Here is a 20,395-nt window from a genome sequence, read left to right as displayed (position 1 = left end):
CTGAACTTTCGTCCTGCACGTCCCTTCTTCGCTTCTCTTTCAGGATGAGCGTGCAGACCATCCGCAATGTCTTTAGTGTCGAAACTGGCTACCGGCTCTCAGATGATCAAATAGTCAACCATTTCCCGAACCACTATGAGCTGACGCGGAAGGACCTGATGGTGAAGAACATCAAGAGATACAGGAAGGAGCTGGAGAAGGAAGGGAGCCCGCTGGCGGAGAAGGACGAAAGCGGGAAGTACCTCTACCTGGGTCCGTGTCCTTTCCGCTGGCCTCACCTTTTAAGTAAATAGCCATGGTGTTTTTTTCCCCGTCGGCACATGGCACGGGGATGGCAGCTGTTGCTTTTGAGGGATGAATGTGTGCTAGTTGTGGGTACCTCTTTCTTTCCAAGTGTTTACAGGATACGGAGGAGCAGGGCAGGGGGCGGGGAGGGCTTCAGCTTTGGAATCTTGAGTTTGTGTCAGTGCCTTGGAAATGTGCTCAAGAGGGCGGGGGACACTCCATGGGCTGCAGACTGCTGGGAGGGATAAATCCTGTGTCTGGGAATGCCTGGAGAGAGCGGTGTGTCCATGCGGCATCCTGGGAGAAAAGCTGGGCTGTCGGGAAGCTTCAGAATCCCTTTGCACACTTGGGGAAAATGATACGTGACTTCTCTGGGCCTCAGTTTCCTTATCTGATGAGATAACCTCTGCCGAGCTCAGAGGTTGCTATAGGGATTAAATGATACAGATTTTATAAAGTAACTGGCACACATCTAAAAGAGAACTCATTACAGGCAGACCTTGGAGAGACGGTGGGTTCAGTTCGAGACCACCACAATAAAGCAAACACCACAGTGGGAATTCCCTGGCAGTCCAGTGGTTAGAACTCCATGCTTCCACTGCCAGGGGCCTGGGTTCAATCCCTGGTCAGGGAACTAAAATCCCACAAGCCATGCAGTGCCACCAAAAATAAATAAAAAAAAAAAAGTTATAAAAAGTAAATGAAGCGAACGTTGCTATAAAGCAAGTTACATGAATTTTTTTGGTTTCCCACTGCATGTAAAAGTTATCCATGTAAAAGTTATCATTGTGCTAAACTGTTGTCAAGTGTGTAATATCATTTTGTCTTAAAAAAAACAATGCACATACCTTCATTTAAAGATACTTTATTACTTAGAAATGCTAACCATCATCTGAACCTTCAGTGAGTTGTCATTTTTTTTTTGCAGTAGCATTGGCTTGGCCAGAAAGTTCCCTTGGGTTTTTCCTAAGTCTCAGCCCACCCAGTAACATCAAGATTGCTTAGCATAGTTCACTAGACGTAATAGCAAACATAATAATGAAAAAGTTGGAAATGCTGTGAGAATTACCAGAATGCGACAGAGAAACACAAAGTGGGCCAATGCTTTTGGAAAAAATCGTGCCAGCACACTTGCTCCATGCTGGGTTGCCACAAACCTTCATTTTGTAAAAAAGCACATTGTCTGTGAAGCGCAATAAAACAAGGTGTACCCGTCTCACATGGATTGAACGGCAGAAGCCCTTGCTCCATGAGATACTGGGCAGGGAGCGCAAGGTAACGACACAGGCCCTGGAAAGGCAGTGACGGTGTTTTTCTCCCCGTGGCCCCTGTTGGGCTGACTCATCGCTGTCCCCTCTCCCGTATCCTCAGACTTTGTCCCTGTCACCTACATGCTGCCCGCTGACTACAACCTGTTTGTTGAGGAGTTCCGGAAAAGCCCCTCGAGTACCTGGATTATGAAACCTTGTGGCAAAGCCCAGGGAAAGGGCATCTTCCTGATCAACAAGCTTTCACAGATCAAGAAGTGGTCCCGGGACAGCAAAACATCTTCGTAAGTAGACAGGCGTCCTGTGCGCTTTGCAGCAGCTGTCTCATGTCATCATGCTTTTGGCCAGGGGCTGGTGGGCTGGGCGAGGATGGGGGGCAGGGGCTTGCTTGCTTTCCCGGGTGTGAAGCAGTTGTGCAGGTGTTCACCTGACGGCAGGGCAAGGCCCTGTGGCCACAGTAGCATCACCAGGCATAGAATCTCACCTGGAGAGAGGTGTATGAACCAGGGGAAGGTCATAGGAGCAGGGAGCCTTGCCAGCTGCTCTTTGTTCTGAAAGTTGGGGGGAGACCCATCCAGTCCTGGCACTTCTGAGGTGGCAAAGCATGTCCTTAACCCCTGAGTGCCTGGGCTTGCACCCCTGTCTGACACTCACCGTCTGAGTCAGTTTTGTTGTATAGACTCTCGGGTTTTTCATCTGGGTAAACTGGGGGACACAGTGGCACCAGCCTCCTGGGAGCGAATTGGAGAGGGACCCAAGCACCGGGCAGTGTGTGTGGCCAGGGTAAGGGAAGACCTGGGTGCAGTCAGGTCAGGCCTCCTCCCTAGGCTGGGGGCTCCTTGGAGCAGAGAACCTCCGGAGATTTAGTCTGAGCCTCACTCCTTGCCTTTGTGAGGTTCTTCACTGCTAGGGAATGCCTGGACCGTGGGTCCCGTCCTTTAGGGGTGGGCGATGTCAGGATTTCCCAGGAATGGCAGGGACATCGCCTCATGTCCTGCATTGGTCTGACCGCATGATGCCAGCCCCCAGGGGTTCCCCTATGGATACTGCCCCCACCCCCGCAGCCCCTGTTTTCTCCCCACGAACCAGCCTGTCACCTGATGAATGGCAGCAGGCTTGTCACCAGCCAACTAAAGATCTCTGGTCTTTTATTTATTTTTTTTTTTTTTGAGTTTAGAAAATTTTAGTTTTTTTTTTTCATTTATTTTTATTAGTTGGAGGCAAATTACTTTACAATATTGTAGTGGTTTTTGCCAGAGTCAGCCATAGGTCTCTGGTCTTTTAAAATTTGTTTTATTGAGGTAAGGCTGATTTATAATGTTGTGTTAATTTCTGCTGTTCAGCAAAGTGATTCAGTTATATATATATATTCTTTTTCGTATTATTTTCCGTGATGGTTTATCACAGGATATTGAATATAGTTCCTGTGCACTACAGTAGGACCTCGTTTATCCATTCTGTATATAATATTAATGCCACTGCTGATGGCCAAACTCCCCAGCCATGTCTCCTTGATCCCCTCTCCCCCTTGGCAACCTCGGGTCTGTTCTCTATGAAAGCCCTCTGATGTTTGCATCTAAGCTCAGCCTTCTCTGCTGCACCCAGGTTCATGACTCAGTCCACCAAGGAAGCCTACGTGATCTCTCTGTACATTAACAACCCATTACTAATTGGCGGCAGGAAGTTCGACCTGCGCCTGTACGTTCTGGTGTCTACGTACCGCCCGCTGCGCTGCTACATGTAAGAGCTGGGGGGTTGCTTCCATCCCTAAAACTGTGCTTTGGGAATTTCCCTGGCAGTCCCCTGGTTAGGACTCAGTGCTTCCACTGCAGGGGACCTGGGTTCGATCCCTGGTCAGGGATTAAGATCCTGCAAGCCACGAGGTGTGGCCAAAAAAAAGACGGATTTGACATGACACCTCCTGCCCCTCAGGACCCTTGCAGGGGTGGGTAGGTTGGTTGTTGAAGCTCCCCGAGCTTGCAGTGCCTGGCACAGGGTCCATGTTGAGTAAGACAGTGGCTTTGAGAGTGATGTGAATCTTGGAAATAAGAAGCAACTCTCTTAACCCTGCAAACATACACAGAGAGAGAAACCAGACCCAGCAGGCCACGTGTTGTACAGTTCCGCTTCCACAACACGCCCAGAATAGGCAGAACCATGGGAACAGAAAGAAGCTTGGTATTTGCCCAGCACTGGGATTGGGAAGTGACTGTTGCTAGTCATAGGGTTTCCTTCTGGAGTGACGCAGATTTGTAATGGTGATCATTGCACAACTCTGAATATACTCAAAACCGTTGAGTTGTACTCTTAAAGTGGTTGAGTTTTATGGCATATAAATTATATCTTAATAAACTCCTTATTTAAAAAGAACCATAAAAATTTTACAAGGCAACTCTTCTGAAAGGTCAAAACAAAAAGCAGCTCTTTTCTTTTTGCAATTTTTTGTCTTTATCTATATGTTTGTTTATTTTAAACTTTTTATTTGGTATTGGGGTATAGCCAGTTAATAATGCTGTAAAGTTTTCAGGTGAATAGTGGAGGGACTCAGCCATACATATACATGTATCCATTCTCCCCCAAACGCCCCTCCCATTCAGGCTACCATATAACCTTTGAGCAGAGTACCCTGTGCTATATAGGAGGTCCTTATTGGTTATTCATTTTAAATATAGCAACGTGTACATGTCCATCTGAAACCCCCTAACTATCCCTTCCCCATCCTTCCCCCAACCCCTGACAATCATATGTTGGTTCTCTTGAGTCTGTGAGTCTCTTTCTATTTTGTAAGTAAGTTCATTTGTATCGTTTCTTTTCAGATTCCACATGTAAGGGATGTCATGTGGTATTTCTCCTTCTCTGTCTGACTCACTTCACTCAGTATGACCATCTCTAGGTACATCCGTGTTGGCAGCTCTTTTAAGACAAAAAAGTGTGATGTCTTGTTTATGCTTGTCCTCAGAGCACTGAGTTAACCCGCATTCCCACCCAGGTACAAACTTGGATTTTGCCGCTTCTGCACAGTGAAGTACACCCCGAGCACCAGTGAGCTAGACAACATGTTTGTCCACCTCACCAACGTCGCCATTCAGAAGCACGGGGTAAGTGTTGCTTCTCAGCTGAGCGTAAGGAAACGGACTGATGTCGTGGGTTTCTTTGTTTTTCTCTTTGCAGGACAGGGTGGGTGGGTAGAAGAGTTGGATTCAAGACGCCCTAGCGCTGATGAGGGGGAGCCCCAGGTATCCAGTTTGGTTGCCCAAGCTGAGTGCCAGCCTGTGTTGGGGTGGGGCACTTGGAGAAAGAAGATCCCATGTCCACGCCCTGTCTTTCTAGTTCTGTGACCTTGGCGGCAGGTTAACTGAGTGTCAGAGCCCCAGTCTCTCCAGTTGTGAAAGGAGGTAATATCATCACCTTATGGCTGTTGGGAGGATTATAGGAGAGGATTCGTGCATGGCCATTCACTCACTGAGCACCTGCCTGGGTTGGCCCCATACTAAGGGCTACAGTGATGGGCGGTATTCCCAGGTGGCTCAGGGGTAAAGAAGCCACCTGCCAATGCAGAAGATGCAAGACACATGGGTTTGATCCCTAGGCCCGGAAGATCCCCTGGAGAAGGAAATGGCAACCCACTCCAGTATTCTCACCTGGGAAATCCCATGAACAGAGGAGCCTGGCGGGCTCCAGTCCACGGGATCGCAGGAGTCAGACACGACATAGTGACTAAACCACAACCACCACCACCAGCGTCACCTCAACAAAATCCTAAACCTGTAGTTCACACACACAGCGCCGGGTCTTGCACAACCACCAGTTGGCCTTGCCTCTGTACATTTCCCTGATGGCTCAAGCGGCAAAGAATTCACCCGCAAGGCAAGAGATACAGGAGATGTGGGTTTGATCCTTGGATCGGGAAGATCCCCTGGAGGAGAAAATGGCAACCCACTCCAGTATTCTTTCCTAGAGAATCCCATGGACAGAGGAGCCTGATAGGCTACAGTCCATGGGGTAAGAGTCGGACGTGACTGAGCGCACAAACACACGCACAGTGATGGGAAGAAATTCCCTTGATCTCTGCTCTCATGGAGCCCAGAGCCCGCAGGGGAGATGGTTGTCCAGTAATCGTGTGGAGGAACATGTCACAAACAGTTTGCATACTCTGAAGGTAGAGACCCAGAGCTGGAGGAGCTTGGAATGAAGGCTCCCGGAGGCCAGCTGGCCAGAGGCTGCTGTGCAGAAGCAGGCTTGAGCAGACACCTGAAGTCTGAGCCAAGGGTCCCCGAGGTGGAGGTGCAGATAGAACATTCTAGCAGAGGGCTCAGCCTGTGCGCAAGGAGCATTGCAGGAGCTGAAAGCGGTCAAGGCCGCTGGAGCCCGGAGCGAGGGTGCTGGCGAGAGAGAGCCCTGGAGAGGCCAGTGAAGGCTGGACATGGGGCGCTATACCCAGGCTGTGACCCAGTCCTGGTGAACAAGTCCCAAAGGTCTCATTTATCTATGAAAGACCCTCTTCTACTTGCATCTTGCTTGAATGGAAGCCTGAATACCCTGGTCTTTTTCTATAATTGGGGTAGAAAAAGGGTAAATATTGATCAAAAACAAGCTTTTCTGAGTAACCCTACTGAAGAATTTGGTCAGACCTGCTTGGGCTCAATCCGATGTCCATGACTCACCCGCGGTGTGACCTGGGCAAGTCACCCAGCCGCCCTCTCAGACAGCAGCCCTGGTTTTTACTTGCTGGCCGTGAAATGATGTGACCACGGCCACCTGTCACTGAGGGTGGCAAGAGGCTTCCATGTAAGGCTGACCCCACGTCACCTGCCCATCAGGTTTTTCTGAGAGCAGCATCGTTACAAGGTTCACAGTTAGAGGAGAAGGGGTAACGCGATCAAGATGTCATATTCACAAGAATGGGAAAGAGATCTTTCAGGTGACACAGCACAGAACTTACCAGCCTTTTGGGGACAGCTGAGCAACGACGCCAGACCCTTCGCAGTCAAGTAACATGTTCCCAGAAGTCTGGGCGGAGCTGGGAAATGACAGTGACTAACCTCTTGGCCTGAGGACAGCGCAGTGTGTTGGCCTGCAAAGCCGCCTCGGTCTGGGGGTGCCAGACTGAAATTGGGAGGGTGGTCTCATCTGACGAAACTTCTCAGGACATCAGTTACTAGGGCACTATTTCTATCAATCATTCTTTTTTTTTTTATTTTGGCTGCATCACCTGGCATGCGGGATCTTAGTTCCCTGACCAGGGGTCAAACCTGCACCCCCTGCATTGGAAGTGCACAGTCTTAACCACTAGACCACCAGGGAGGTCCCCAGAAACCATTCTTTTAAAATGGCAGAAGAAGAGAGCAGAAGCAATACGTCAACCTGACATCTCCCCATGTCCCAGATGCAGCAGTACCTGCCACATTGATCCTATTTGTAAATGCTTTGCTTTTTAACGTAGAAAAGTGCTTACTCCGAGAAACCTCAGTTTCAGCCTTGCATGGCTCTAGTTTAGCATTGCAGAGAGAACCGGTGTCATATTGAACACAGAAAGGCTGTGAAGCAGCGTGTCTGCCTGTCCACCGGGGGCCCGCTGGGTGCAGAGCACCACCCTGCACTCTGTACCAGGATAGCAAGACAGTCCCTGCCCTCAGGAGATTCGGAATCCACCCAGAGGGGCCAATCGCAAAGGACTGCCTATAACAGAAGGTCAGGAGGCCTCAGAGCTGCCCTGGGAGTGCCCGCCAGGAGGCTAAATCCATCCTGACTGCTGGAGGGTTTCCCATGGTGGAGGATGAGCAAGAAAAGGAGATCAGAGACCAGGGCCAGGTCCTGAAATGCAGCTTTGCAAGCTGATAGGAGAACAGTGCTGTGAGATCATTCTGGTAAAATAACGATCCTACAGTCCGCAAGCAGATATGTAGTCGCGTTTTATATATCTGTGCATGTGGCAGTGTTTTGCATAAAGTGTATACTTCATGCCTCTAGAATTTTTTTTAAGTAAGCACATTTTTCTCGATGATAAAAAGAATCTGTGATTGGAAAGGGAAGGGTACTGCTGGACAGTTAGCCTAGTTTTTCCTTTGATTTCTCTTAGGGATGTTGTTGTTAGTCAGGCGTGTCTGACTCTGCAACCCCATGGACTATAGCCCGCCAGGCTCCTCTGTCAGTGGGATTTCCCAGGCAAGAATACTGGAGTATATAGCCATTTCCTTCTCCAGGGGATCTTCCCAGGGATCAAATCTGTGTCTCCTGCATTGGCAAGTGGATTCTTTACCGCTGAGCCACCAGGGAAGCCCGATGTGTAATCTAGAGGTGACTTAAAGGACACGGGAGGTGGGGAGGATGTGTATAGGTTACACGCAAACACTGTGCCATTTCTTGTAAGGGATTTCGGCATCCAGGGATTTGGGGCTCTGAGGGAGCCCTGGAACCAGTCCCCTGCGGATACCCAGGGATGACTGTACTTTAAGAACACACATCTCAGATCCCCAAGGGGCGCAGCCCACGTGCCTTGCCCCCGGGTGCCACTCCCCACGGGGGAGGGCCCCAGGAAATGCTCAAGGGTGAGAACAAGCTCTGGGTTACTCCCACCCCCCCATTTCTGTGGCCAGGAGGACTATAACCACATCCATGGGGGCAAGTGGACCGTGAACAACCTGCGGCTCTACCTGGAGAGCACCCGAGGCAAGGAGGTGACCAGCAAGCTGTTTGACGAGATCCACTGGATCATCGTGCAGTCCCTGAAGGCCGTGGCGGTGAGCCCTGCGGTGGGAATCGGGGGAGCCCCGGGAGCAGAGAGAGCGAGGAGACAGCGCAAACCCGGAAGCGTTTGGGATTGGGGAGCACTCATGGCTCTTTCGCTAAAACCACCGGTTTTTACGGCCTTGCCTCCTGCAGCCGTGGCCTCGGGACCTCCACAGACCGGCCAGGTCCCCTGGCCGTCCGTCACCCCTGGCTCTTCTGTGCCCCCTGAGTGGAGAGCGAGCCTTTGTCACAGGCCGCAGCTTTGGAGATGGGCTTCTCAGCAGCCCCTTGTCTTTAGGTCTCCTGCTCTGCTGTTTCATGGACATTTAGGGCGGGAGAGATCCCCTCTTTTTTACTCATGTCCCCTCTCTGTTGGCTGGTACGCAATTTTTCTGTTTTGTTTTACTGTCCTAAAGCAGTTGCACATCTGTTTTCCAAGGAAAAGAAAAGAATGCGCCTTGGAGCACCAGCATGCAGGCTGCCAGTTTTAGTGCAGAAGGCAGACTGGAGGAGGTGCCCGCACACTGGAGGTTGAGGGGCCATGGACAGAGCTTCACTCCCCGACTCAGAAATGTGGGGAGACGAGCTCTTTTGGAGGAAGTGTGATATGGGCTTGGGAGCGAGGTAGATGTGTGTGAAAATACATAGGTTACACATAACCTTCTCAGTGGAAGACTAAGGTCTTCCCCCACCCCTGTTCTTTCTTTATTATTTTTTTTGGCCAGGGCACAGGACCTGTGAGATCTTAGTTCTCCAACCAGGGACTGAACCCAGGCCCCCGGCGGTGAGAGCACCAAGTCCTGACCACTGGACCACCAGGAAATTCCCTCTCCCTTTTTTTTAAATCTAAATATATCTGTTTGGCTGGGCTGGGTGTCAGTTGCATCATGCAAGATCAGTTTTGGCGCCTGGGATCTTGTTTCCTGAATGGGGATCAATCCCGGGTTGCCTGCATTGGGAACACCACTGGGCCATCAGGGAGGACCTCCAGCTCACATTTTTATCTCTGAAAATGGCAGTTTGTACTGTTTCCCCTACGTGTGGGAAGCTTTGTTGAAACAGCCCAGTAAATTACGGACGGAAAAGTGGCGCTTCTGATGGCCACCCTGGCTTTCCCGCATCTTGAATTGAACTCTTCCTGTTTCACCAAGCGCTCCAGAGCCCTGCCAGCTCCTCCAGTCTGTGTCTCGGGCTCACAGGGCAGACGCGACAGGGAAGAACGCGGGGCCTAGTTGGTCTAGTTCACTGTCAGAGACGTCTCTGGGGCCACATTCCAGGTCTCTTACCCCACGGAAGCCACGTCTTGAACTTTGACGCTTGGGTGGGGGTCGTGGTGGGGATGTGTGTGGAGTCCTGGACTCAGATTTCAAGCCAGGCTGTAACACAGGTGATGTGGGCGCCTTAGTGCCTGGTTAAACCAGCTCCCTCCACCTCCTTCCTGGCCGGCCTCAGTCCCCCTGGCTGGCCGAGCTCTGAGAAATCTGAGACAGTACGTGGCTGTCTAATCAAGAACGCCTGTACCCTGGCCCTGGGAGGTCAGCCGTCTTGGGGCCAGCTTCCCTGAGGCGCCTCTGAGGGTCTTCTCCTGCGCTTTGGCCTCTAGAGCTGAAAAGCTGTGGCGTTTCTAAGGCTTTGAGGATGTGGGGAGCAGGGATTCATTTATTGCATTTTTATTCATTTAGCCATTATTTGTCACCTTGTTTTTACCAAATGTGTTGCCTTCTGGGAATTTAGGGGAGAGATAGTCAGGGACACGGGCGGCTGCGGTACCTTGTGAGAAGGGCCTGGTGCGGGGCGTGGACCACGTCGGGGACCCAGACCCCCAGGACATGGGATGTGGGACAGGATGGAGAAGCTGGGAGCCACAGCTTGGGGGCAGGATGCTCGGAGGGCCAGACACAGCGGGGCCGGGGGATGACAGAGGGTTGTGACTTCTGTTCGGCAGAGGCTCTTTGCGCCTGTAGTGTGGGCAGTATCCGGGTCAGGACACCAGAATTCAGTGGAAATGCGGTGGTTCCGCTAGATTTCCATGTGATGGAACAGCCTCCCCCAGCCTGGTTTTCCTCCAACAAGTGGGGCTGCACTGGGTCCCCGCTCCTTAGGTGTTTTCCTGTTCTTAATCAGTGTACTGAGTAGAGTCCACGCGCCCACTGCTGGGTGAGAAGCCCTCTCGGTCCTCACGGTCGTGTCTGTGTTTCTCCCTCACTGTGGGGTGCAGAGAACCCCGGGGAGCACCACTGTATGCTGGCCTGCTCCCAGAGGAGGCAGCGTGGGCTCTGTGTTGTAAACAAGCAGCTGGTGAGTTTTATACACTTGGAGAGTAGTTTATAAAGTGGAATTAAAAACGGAGAAGAGCATCCAGAAGTCTTGAGCAAATGGATTTGACTTGTCACAGAGAACAGAGGTTCGTAAGCTGCCTCCCAAGGGGCCTGTGAAGGGACTGGCAGCCTCGTGGGCCCTGTGCGTGCATGCATGTATGTGTGTATGTCTGTGTGTGTCTGTGTGTGCGTGTGCGTATATGTGTGTGTTTGCATGCACGTGTGTGCGTGTGTGTGTGCATGTGAATGTGTGTGTGCATGTGTGTATATATGTGTATGTGTGTGTGTGTCTGTGTGAGTGTCGGGGCTGCATAGGCCTGAACTCCAGGTGCCCAGACTTGGAGCTGGACTTCTGTCCACTCCAAGGACAGTCTTGTGCCAGTGGAGACCTTCATTGCTGGTCACTGAGCCTCTGATGAGTGAGACACAGTGGTTGCTTCTCGAGTGCCCGTTCTGAGGTTGAGGGGAGCGTCCACCCTGGAGCCCCAGGGAGAGGGAGCGGGGTGGGGAAGGGGGAGGCGGAGAGCCGCTGGTCTCAGAAGTGAGACCCGCATGTGACGTATCACGTGTGCACGCCATCAGGGGTCTCGGCCGGGCCCACAAGCCTGGCTCTAACCGCCGTCCTCTCCCCGCAGCCCGTGATGAACAACGACAAGCACTGCTTTGAGTGCTACGGCTACGACATCATCATCGACGACAAGCTGAAGCCCTGGCTGATCGAGGTACCCGCGCCCCACGACCTGGCGCCTGGCCACCCCGCGGCCTCCCCGCACTCCTGCCTGGCCCGACTCCAAGGCCCCAGGCCGGGGCGGGTGGAGACGGGGGCGGTGGGACCAGGGCAGGTGCTCAAGTCTGAGGGTTTGCTGATGGCTGGGAAATGTGCACACTGCCGTCAGTCACCTCCTGCAAGCCCAGCCCACAGAGCCAGAGCCAATGGCTCTACTTCCGTTTTTTGGGTTTGTTTTTTTTTTGACCATACTGTGCAGCTTGTGGGGATCTTTGTTCCCTGACCAGGGATCGAACCTCTGGAAGCTTGGAGTCCTAACCACTGGACCACCAGGGAATTCCCCAGAAGTACTTTTATTTATTTTATTTTTCTCCCCCTTCCAGATGGGTCCTCCTGGGTGAGTCCAGCTCCACAGGCCCCCACCCTGTCCTCTTGGGGGACGCTGTTCCCGTTCAGGAAGGGAGTTCACAGCCCCGAATGTCCTGGGAGGCAACAGTATTCTATCCAGAGATAAGGAACGCTGTACTCTTGGGACAAAGGCGTAGTTTGGAAGTGGACTTATCTGCCCATCTGAAGGCGCAGACAGGATGTAGTGGTGGCTGTTCTAGAAAGCAGGCGGTGCATGTGCTCTTTTCCTGGCTGGCATGTCCATCAAGGACCAGACCCAGCGTCCACCTCGCTGGGTGGTCCTGCTTTGCTCTGCTGCCAGGGAGAGGGGCATGGGGCCGGGCGGGCAGTGACGGCGCAGGCTTCCACTCTGCCTGCTCATCTCCTTGTGTGACCCACGAGGCGGGTGCAGCTCATGCCCTTTAGCTCAGGCTGTTTCCAGCCAAAGCTGAGTCTCCTGAACAAGTCATCATGAGTGGTCCTCACAGGGAAAGTGGGGACCTCACAAGAAGCTGCTAGGAGAGCCAGGTTACAGAAGAAAGAGGTGTGTGTGTGTGTGTGTGTGTGTGTGTGTAGACATATGTACATGTAGAAAGATAGCTGGGCTAGTGGTAAAGATCTTGCCTTGCCTGTCTCCAGCAGGAGACATAAGAGAGGCAGGTTTGATCCCTGGTTTGGGAAGATTCCCTCGAGGAGGGCATGGCTACCCACTCCAGTATTCTTGCCTGGAGAATCCCATGGACAGGGGAGCCTGGCGGGCTATAATCCTTGGGGTCACAAAGAGTCGGACACCACTGAAGTGATTTAGCACGCCTGCAGAGAAGTGGCAAAGTCTGTCTTACCTGCAGACATAAAGTAATTTATATTTCCTTTTCCTCCATCTTCATTTCAGTCGCTCACTTGTGTCCCGACTCTTTGTGATCCCACGGACTGCAGCACTTCAGGCTTCCCTGTCCATCAGCAACTCCTGGAGCTTGCTCAAACTCATGTCCATCGGCATGAAGTTCCTCTATCTTACATAACTTCAATGGAAGTCAAGCTTTCCTTGATGAACTAGCATCTTAACTGGGAAGGTTTTTTTTAAAAATAATACATCTGAACTGTAACATGTCTGTAATGGGAATCACAGGATGGCATGATAAAGCACAGTGGTAATTTCCAGGGCACCCGCGCTCCGCACCGCCCCTGCCACTGTACACGTCAGCCGCCTCCCGGCAGCACAGACACACGGTCTGACCATTTGGGGGAAGAACCTGAACAGCTTTCAGATTTGCTACCTCTTCCCTCCCAGGCCTGAGAAAGCGGCCGACCAAGGTCGTTACAACTGTGCGCAAAGCAAGAGTCAATAGGCGCTGACTGAGGACTCGGCAGAGTGAATGTCTGTGCTCGGTGACTTCGCTCGCCTCCCCAGAGGCCTCTGGGGCTAACTTTCCGCGTTTGGATGGGCTTCTGCTCTGGTCAGAGTGTTGCTTTGCTGGCCAGGCAGCACACAGGTGCACTTCCTTTCACTTCAGCCCACGGTGCTGCTCGTCAGGTCAGGGGGTCACTGATGTCAGCAAAGCCCTGGGCGGCTCTCCATGCTGAGGACGGTGCTCACCACACAGGTAGATGCTGCAGTTATATTTGTGGTGGACATTGACCTAAGCTCTGTATTTGTGTGGTGACTGGTTTGTAGATTCTGTTCCTAATCCTGTCTTTAAATATTATTATGATGATTATTTTCTTTTTCTTGGCCGAGCTGCACAGCTTGTGGGATCTTAGTTCCCTGACTGGGGATCGAACCTGGGACCCCAGCCGTGAAAGTGCCAGGTCCTAACCACTGGACTCCCAAGGAATTCCCCGAGTTATATTTCACCTAAAGAAATGGATCAGGAAGTGCTTCCTGAAGGTGTTAGGCGTGACAGTGTAAAGCGACAGCCTTACCTGCGCTGTGGGGTGGCCAGTGTTTGCTTCTGCCCTGCTTACCTGCGCTCCAGGGTAGGTAGGAGATCCAGCTGAAGGGTGTGGTCTCTCTCCTCTCCTCTCGCAGGTCAACGCGTCCCCATCCCTCACCTCCAGCACTGCCAACGACCGAATCCTTAAGTACAACCTGATCAACGACACCCTCAATATCGCGGTCCCTAATGGTGAAATTCCAGACTGTAAATGGAACAAGTCACCCCCAAAGGAAGTCCTCGGCAATTATGAAATCCTGTGAGTTCATGGGTTTGTGCCATTGGCCGCATGAGTGTCAGATTAGTGTGGCGGGGGGTGCGGGGTGTGCCAGGGCCCAACTGGGATTTTCTAGGCATATGTGGACTCGCCTTATCAGGTAGAGTATTTTGCCTTTTGATGTTATGGGAAAGATCTTGTTGCTGACAAGTGTTGGGTGCTGAACCAGGCCTTTGTCTAGTCTCATGCATGAGAAATGTTAACAAAGCGTTGGCCAGGTGAGCTGTCAAGGCGGAGCTAGTCACTCACCATGGAGCAGTGGCCAGCCACGCCTGGTCCACCCCCAAGACCCATGTGACACAAGGAGCTCAGTCTGCACACCTTTGAAAGTGTTATTCCCCCAGTCATGTCCATCTTTTTGCAATCCCCTGGACTATAGCCCATCAGGCTCCTCTGTCCAGGGGATTCTCCAGGCAAGAATACTGGAGTGGTTTACCATTCCCTTCCCCAGGGGATCTTCCCTACCCAGAATTCGAACCTGGGTCTCCAGCATCACAGGTGGGTTTTTTACCGCCTGAGCCACAAGGGAACCTGGTGCACACCTTTCAGTGGGGATAATACCATTTGAGAGGAAGGCAGATACATTTAGGGCCTGACACCCGTTGTCACAGCTTGTTTCCCTGGAAGCCTTGTGAGGTGAGGGTTGTCACTGGCTCCCTTTTACACATATGGAAACAAAGGCTCGGAGGGATACGTGGCACCCTGGTAGTGACATAAAGTGGGGGGAAGTGAGACCCCATCAGGAGGGCAGTGGCTGAGCGGGGCCAACTTGTTCTTGCGGTGGAAGAGTGGATATTGGAAGGACTGGGGTGGGGCTGTGCTGGGGGCCGGGAGGCGGGGGGAGGAGCTGCAGGAAGGGTGTGCAGTATGATCCGTGTGACGCGGGCGGTGGTCGCCGTGCCCCTTCTCCCAGTGTGGTCGGCATTTCCGCATGTGGCGGCTGGTCCGAGAGCGGACAGGGCAGGAAGTATGGAGGGACACTGCGTAGGAGATCATCACCGGCACCGCTGCTGCAGAGGGCGTGGGCCGGGGAAGGAGGGTTAAGAAAAGAGGGAAATAGCACTCAAGCCCAAGGACTGAAGCTGTTAGGATCACATTACCTATTTCTGTACAGTCTAACGCACGTTTAAAGTTCATTTCTTTGATTTTTTAAAAATATTTTTATTTATGTGTGGCTGTGCTGGATCCTCACTGCTGAGCGGGCTTTTCTCTAGTGGCACGTGGGGGCTACTCTCTCGTTGCAGGGTGCTCGGGCTCCGCATTGTGGTGGCTTCTCTTGTGGAGCACGGGCTCTAGGGTGGGATTCAGTAGTCGCAGCTCCCGGGCTCTAGAGCTCAGGCTCAGTGGTGGCGGTGTGCGGGCTTAGCTGCTCCACAGCATGTGGGATCTTTCCGGAGCAGTGATCGAATCCGCATTCCCGGCATTGGCAAGCGGATTCTCCACCCCTGAGCCACCAGGGAAGCCTGTCACTTAACATTTGAAAGCAATGAAGAAGTGGCTGTGAACTTCACACCCTTGCACTGATCCCAGGCTCCCGGTGGGTAGCACCGCTGTTGTGTGGGTGTAAGTGTGCGACCCCGGCAGGGTGGGAGGTGAGTCCACGAGAGCAGCACCTGGGGCCCGGGGAGGGTGGTCACAAGCCTGAAGGGTGACCAGCTGGCTGGTTGGTTGTGTCTTCCAGCACGTCTGCTACCCAGGTGAGGCCTAGAGTAGGCAGAGCATGGAAGTGCCCAGGGTGGGGTGCTCGCCAGGTGAGGGGGCAGGACAGGAAACAGCAGGTCTGAGCAGCTGAGGACAGGGAGAAGGTGGGTGGGGGTTTTTAGACACTGAGCTGGGAAGAGAAGGGCCAGAGGTCAAGGGGCAGAGGTCAGGGTGAGGCTGGCGGCTGAGGTTTCTCAAGGGGCGAGGTCACCGAACGTGATGAGGTCGGGTGCCCCAGGGGTGGGGCTGAGCTGGGGTGGAGGTCATTGGAGAGGACAGTAGGTCACGGGACCAGGTTTCACCTGTTTGGTCACTGAGGTCGCCAGCAGCAGTGAGCCGAGAGCCTGAATCTTAAGGAATTAGGGTCAGCGACCTGGAGGATTAGAGGTGACCGACAAGGCGGGGAAGGCTGGTGGACTCTGCTGACCTGGGGAGGAGGTTTTGGAGACAAGTTGTGGCAGGGGGGGTCCCCTGCAGACCCAGGGGCATGGTTGGTGGGAGAGAAGACAGGCCCACTGGAGGGGCGAGAGGGGAAGCCAGGTTCAGAGCAGGAAGGTGACGGGGACCTTCCAGGACGAGGCAGAGGATGGGGGAGGCTCTGTCCATTGCTGACGATGGACAGAGAGTCCTTCATACACAGAGGAAGAGTTTGGGGGTGGGGCCAGGTGGGGGCACATCCAGAGCCTCCCAGGGTTGGCATTGTGGGCGGTGCATTGTGACAACCATGATGCAGGGCCTTGTGGGCTCCGTCCTGACAGCCCTGAGACAGGCGAGGGGGCTGTGCGTGTGGAGGGAGACTGGGGGCCGGGAGCTGGGTGAGCCCCCCCTCCATCGAGCGGAGGGTGCCGGGGAAGTGGGGAAAGTGGGCTGTCGGGAGCCTGTGGGGCCCTTTGCCCGCCATCAACCCACTGCCCCCTTGTGGGTGTGGGCAGACTCCCCGTTTCCAGTAAGACATAGTCAGGAGCCTCAGCGCTCTCAGTTGGAGAGACAAAAAGGTGACCTTCCCTGCAATGCGTTCTGCCATCCCCTCCCCGGATGGGGTAATGAGGAAGGTTCCACTGCAGAGCCTATGGTTCTGCATTCTTCCATTCAGGGCCCACTCCCCAGTGCTTCAGATGACCCATCAGAGTCTGTAGGCTTGCAGCCGAGGTGCTGGGGGAGCGGGGACAATGGGTCTGGGGGAGGGGGTCGGACGGGCCCCCGACATCACAGGCTCCGTCCTGCCCTGCCTTGCCGGGCACTCTGCATTCCATTGGGTGCCCTCAAGAGCCCTTCAGGTGTCCCAGCAGGGGCCGGCTCCCTTGCCTGTGGTCACAAGCCTGGTGTGCCACCTGGACGTAGACACTCTTGCTGCCACCCCAGCTCTCCATCCCAGCCTTGGAGCTACAGGGCCTGGCACTTTGCATTTGCTCCGTCCAGAGCCCAGTTCAGAAGATGCCAGGTCTGCTTTTACAGTCTTCTAGAAACGACTGTTCTGACCCCTGTGAGTGGATCCTGCCTGTGAAAAGCCCGAGAGAGCAGCCTGCCAGCCCAGGAGGGGCCTGAGAAGCGCTATCTGGTCTCTGACCCTCCTCCACGCTCGCCCTGTCAGTGGGCACCCCCAGGAACCGCCTGTCCCAGATGGCAGCTGCTTACCAAGCGCTCATTTCTGTTTGTGTTCAAACTGCACTGACCGGTACCAACGCCCAGGGAACCTGGAGCCCACCTGCGTGTCTCCCCTCTGCTTATTCAGCAGGTTCTTACTGCACACACGCTCCCCACGACTGGGTGCTGGGCATGAGCCAGATAGAGGGGGCGGTCACTCCAGCCCTTTGGTCAGTAATGGTAGACACGACCCAAGCAAATAGAGTGATAACGTATGAACAAGAGGCCCTGGCGGGAAGAGGGGCCAGGACGCCTCCTGGGAGACCCCCCGACACACACAGGTGGAACCACCAGCATGCCTGGGGAGTCCTCTGTCCGGCATCATCTCTCCTTAGGGAAACAGAAAGGGGAGGGACCCTCAGGTTGTGGTCTGACCTCCCCGTGTCTGGCAGAGGAAAACCCCGTTGTGCCTGCCGTGAAGATGATGTTCAGCAGACTGGCCTCCCTCCTCCCCACCCTCCCCTTTCACCCTCAATGCAGAAAATGCGCCCTTCATCCTGAGAAATCTCTAACCCAACCCACCCTCAACCCATGCATGGTGATTCTGGGAATAAGCTTTAATGGAAACACACCCTCTTCCAGAAGTCAGCAGAACGTAGCTAATGCAATATCCCTGAGCATCTTAGTACCTTTTGCATTTGATGTGGACATCTTGGTGGGTGCTCAGCCAGGGTGTGGTCAGCAGTGACACCTATGCACACACTTGAACAGTGAACAGAAGCTTCACACTCGGAGCCGCAGGGTGAAAAGTTCCAAATTAAGAATCCTAAGTGAAGGGAAGTCACTCAGTCTTGTCTGACTCTTTGCGACCCCAGGAATTGTAGCCTGCCAGGCTCCTCCAACCATGGGATTTTCCAGGCAAGAATACTGGAGTAGGTTGCCATTTCCTTCTCCAAGAATCCAAAGTCCTGGGTTTTATTTAACCCTACCTCTGCCATGTACCTGGGCTTCCCTGGTGGCTCAGAGGGTAAAGCATCTGCCTGCTCCTTGGGTCGGGAAGATCCCCTGGAGAAGGAAATGGCAACCCACTCCAGTATTCTTGCCTGGAGAATCCCATGGATGGGGGAGCCTGGTAGGCTACAGTCCACAGGGTCGCAAAAAGTTGGAAATGACTGAGCGACTTGACTTTCTTTCTGCCACATACCAGCTGTGCGACCTTAGTGCACTGAATAAACCTCTCTGAGCCCCAGTTTCCTCCAACAGGAACTGGGACTCATGATGCCTACGGATCTGAGTCAGGAGGGTGATGGAAGCCCTGGGGGGTAGGAGACCCCATCCACAGAGCCTGCGCAGTGCCCGGGCCTGCTGCGGGTTTCACCCCTCTCACGGGGGCCCCACCCCAACAAGAAAGTGTCACCAGATGCCTTGTGGTCACGGGCGCCGAGGTTCTTGGTTCTTTCTGGTGTAAAAGCACCAGCTATCCGTCCTCCCCCGGCGGCGCTGTAGCACTGCACAAGTCTGATGCAGGAGCATCAGTGGGGACGGACGGGTAGGTCATGGCTGGTGGAGGTGAAACTGGCCTCTCCCTGTCCTGGCCGCCGCCTCCTGGGCCGGTCACCCACGCCCCGCGCCCTGTCTAGCCTGGGGTTAGTCATCCTCACCCCACGGATGCTGAGCGAGGTGCTGAGTGTAACATATTTCCAGATGCCGCTTGTCTCCCTGGCTACCCTCGTGTGTCATTCCTTTCCGTGAGGTCATTGCCAGACTGTCTGGTGGCCCGTATAAAAACGTCAGCTGCAGGGTGTGGGACCTGTCCACAGTGACGGTTTTAACAAGGTTGAGCTAGTGTGTTCTGTGGCCTGGGGTGGCCCTTGGTGGGCTGCTGGGCAGGCGGGTTTGGAGGCACATGGGCTGCTTCTCTGGTTGCCATGGCGACGCTGCAGCTGAACCCTGGAGACGTTCCATCTGTCTCTAGGTACGACGAGGAGCTGGCGCAGGGCGACGGGGCTGACCGAGAGCTGAGAAGTCGGCCGGGCCAGTCGCTGGGGCCCAAAGGGAGCCGACTGAGAGATGCCGGGAGGACTGTCCTCACCACTTGGAAGTGACCGCCAGCGAGAGCAAGACTTACAGCCTGGACCCAGTCAGAACCTGCCACCGCGCCCGACCCTTGCCGAAGACACCTATTTTGGAATTTCCTTTTTCTAGAGCTTTTTTTTCCTTTCCTAAACCCTGTAAATAAATAAAGGCACTTCTTTGAAAGGTTAAGGAATCTGTTATTGGGGGAACGTCCCTGTTTCTCTTTCACTCCCACCCTCACAATACTTCTGACTCCAGGCGTATCAGGATTTTTCCCACACCAAGCAATTCTGCTTTGGCCCCAGATGTCCTACAGCAAGGAATCCCCAACCTCCAGGATCTAATGCCTGATGATCTGAGGGGGATCTGATGTAATAATAATAGAAATAAAGTGCAGAATAAATGTAATGCACTTGAGTCATCCCGAAACCATCCCTTACCCCCTGGTCCATGGAAAAACTCTTCCATGAAATGGGTCCCTGGTGCCAAAAGGGTTGGGTACCACTGTCCTGTGGTTTAACTCTGGACACAGTCTGCCTGGAGATGGAGTCAGATCCCACAGGGCCAGCCTCAGCCCCACAAGGCTGCCCGCCACACTCACAACTTCAGGCGCCAGTCTAGTCCAGTTGTTAACTGCTTCCTACCAACTGGCTACGTCAGAGGTTCCCACAGCCCTATACTTGGGTTCAATTAATTTGAGAATGGGGCTTGCAAAATTCAGGGAAACAGTTTACTTACTCGGTTACCAGTTTACATAAAGGATGCGACTCAGGAAAAGCCAGAAGGCAGAGATGCACAGGGCAACGTGTGGATGAAGGGGCATCACCCTCCCAACGCCTCTCTGCTCAGCAGCCTGGAAGCTCTTCCAATTCCGTAGTTTGGGGATATTTATGGAAGCCTCATTACATGGGCATGCCTGCATGCATGCTAAGTCGTTCCAGTCATGTCTGACTCTTGGCAACCCTATCAACTGTAGCCCCTCAGGCTCTTCTGTTCGTGAGATTCTCCCCACTGCAGTGGGTTGCCATGCCTTCCTCCAGGGGATCTTTCTAAACCAGGGATCAAGCCCGCATCTCTTTTGTCTCCTGCGTTGGCAGGTGAGTTCTTTA

The 20,395-nt window shown here is 53.4% G+C and overlaps 1 protein-coding gene across 4 annotated transcripts in view; it reads left to right on the top strand.

Annotated features, from left to right (window-relative positions):
- The window catches only part of TTLL1 (TTL family tubulin polyglutamylase complex subunit L1), a 37,825-nt gene extending 18,350 nt beyond the window's left edge, over positions 1 to 19,475 (top strand). For 3 of the 4 annotated variants that reach the window (XM_065924104.1, XM_065924114.1, XM_065924124.1), the window contains 8 exons: positions 44 to 252; positions 1,657 to 1,837; positions 3,159 to 3,293; positions 4,543 to 4,651; positions 8,150 to 8,293; positions 11,236 to 11,322; positions 13,744 to 13,907; positions 19,186 to 19,475. In XM_065924104.1, the coding sequence (XP_065780176.1) occupies positions 44 to 252; positions 1,657 to 1,837; positions 3,159 to 3,293; positions 4,543 to 4,651; positions 8,150 to 8,293; positions 11,236 to 11,322; positions 13,744 to 13,907; positions 19,186 to 19,315 (1,159 nt within the window). In that variant the 3' untranslated portion in view covers positions 19,316 to 19,475. The remainder of the gene's footprint in view (positions 1 to 43; positions 253 to 1,656; positions 1,838 to 3,158; positions 3,294 to 4,542; positions 4,652 to 8,149; positions 8,294 to 11,235; positions 11,323 to 13,743; positions 13,908 to 19,185) is intronic. The other variant, XM_065924134.1, reaches the window with a different exon arrangement.
- The last annotated feature ends 920 nt before the right edge of the window (positions 19,476 to 20,395 follow it).

Source organism: Muntiacus reevesi, chromosome 1 (genome assembly GCF_963930625.1).
Source record: "Muntiacus reevesi chromosome 1, mMunRee1.1, whole genome shotgun sequence".
Taxonomy (NCBI): Eukaryota; Metazoa; Chordata; class Mammalia; order Artiodactyla; family Cervidae; genus Muntiacus; species Muntiacus reevesi.
Note: the sequence above shows the minus strand (reverse complement) of the source record. Positions and strands in the feature narration are given on the sequence as shown.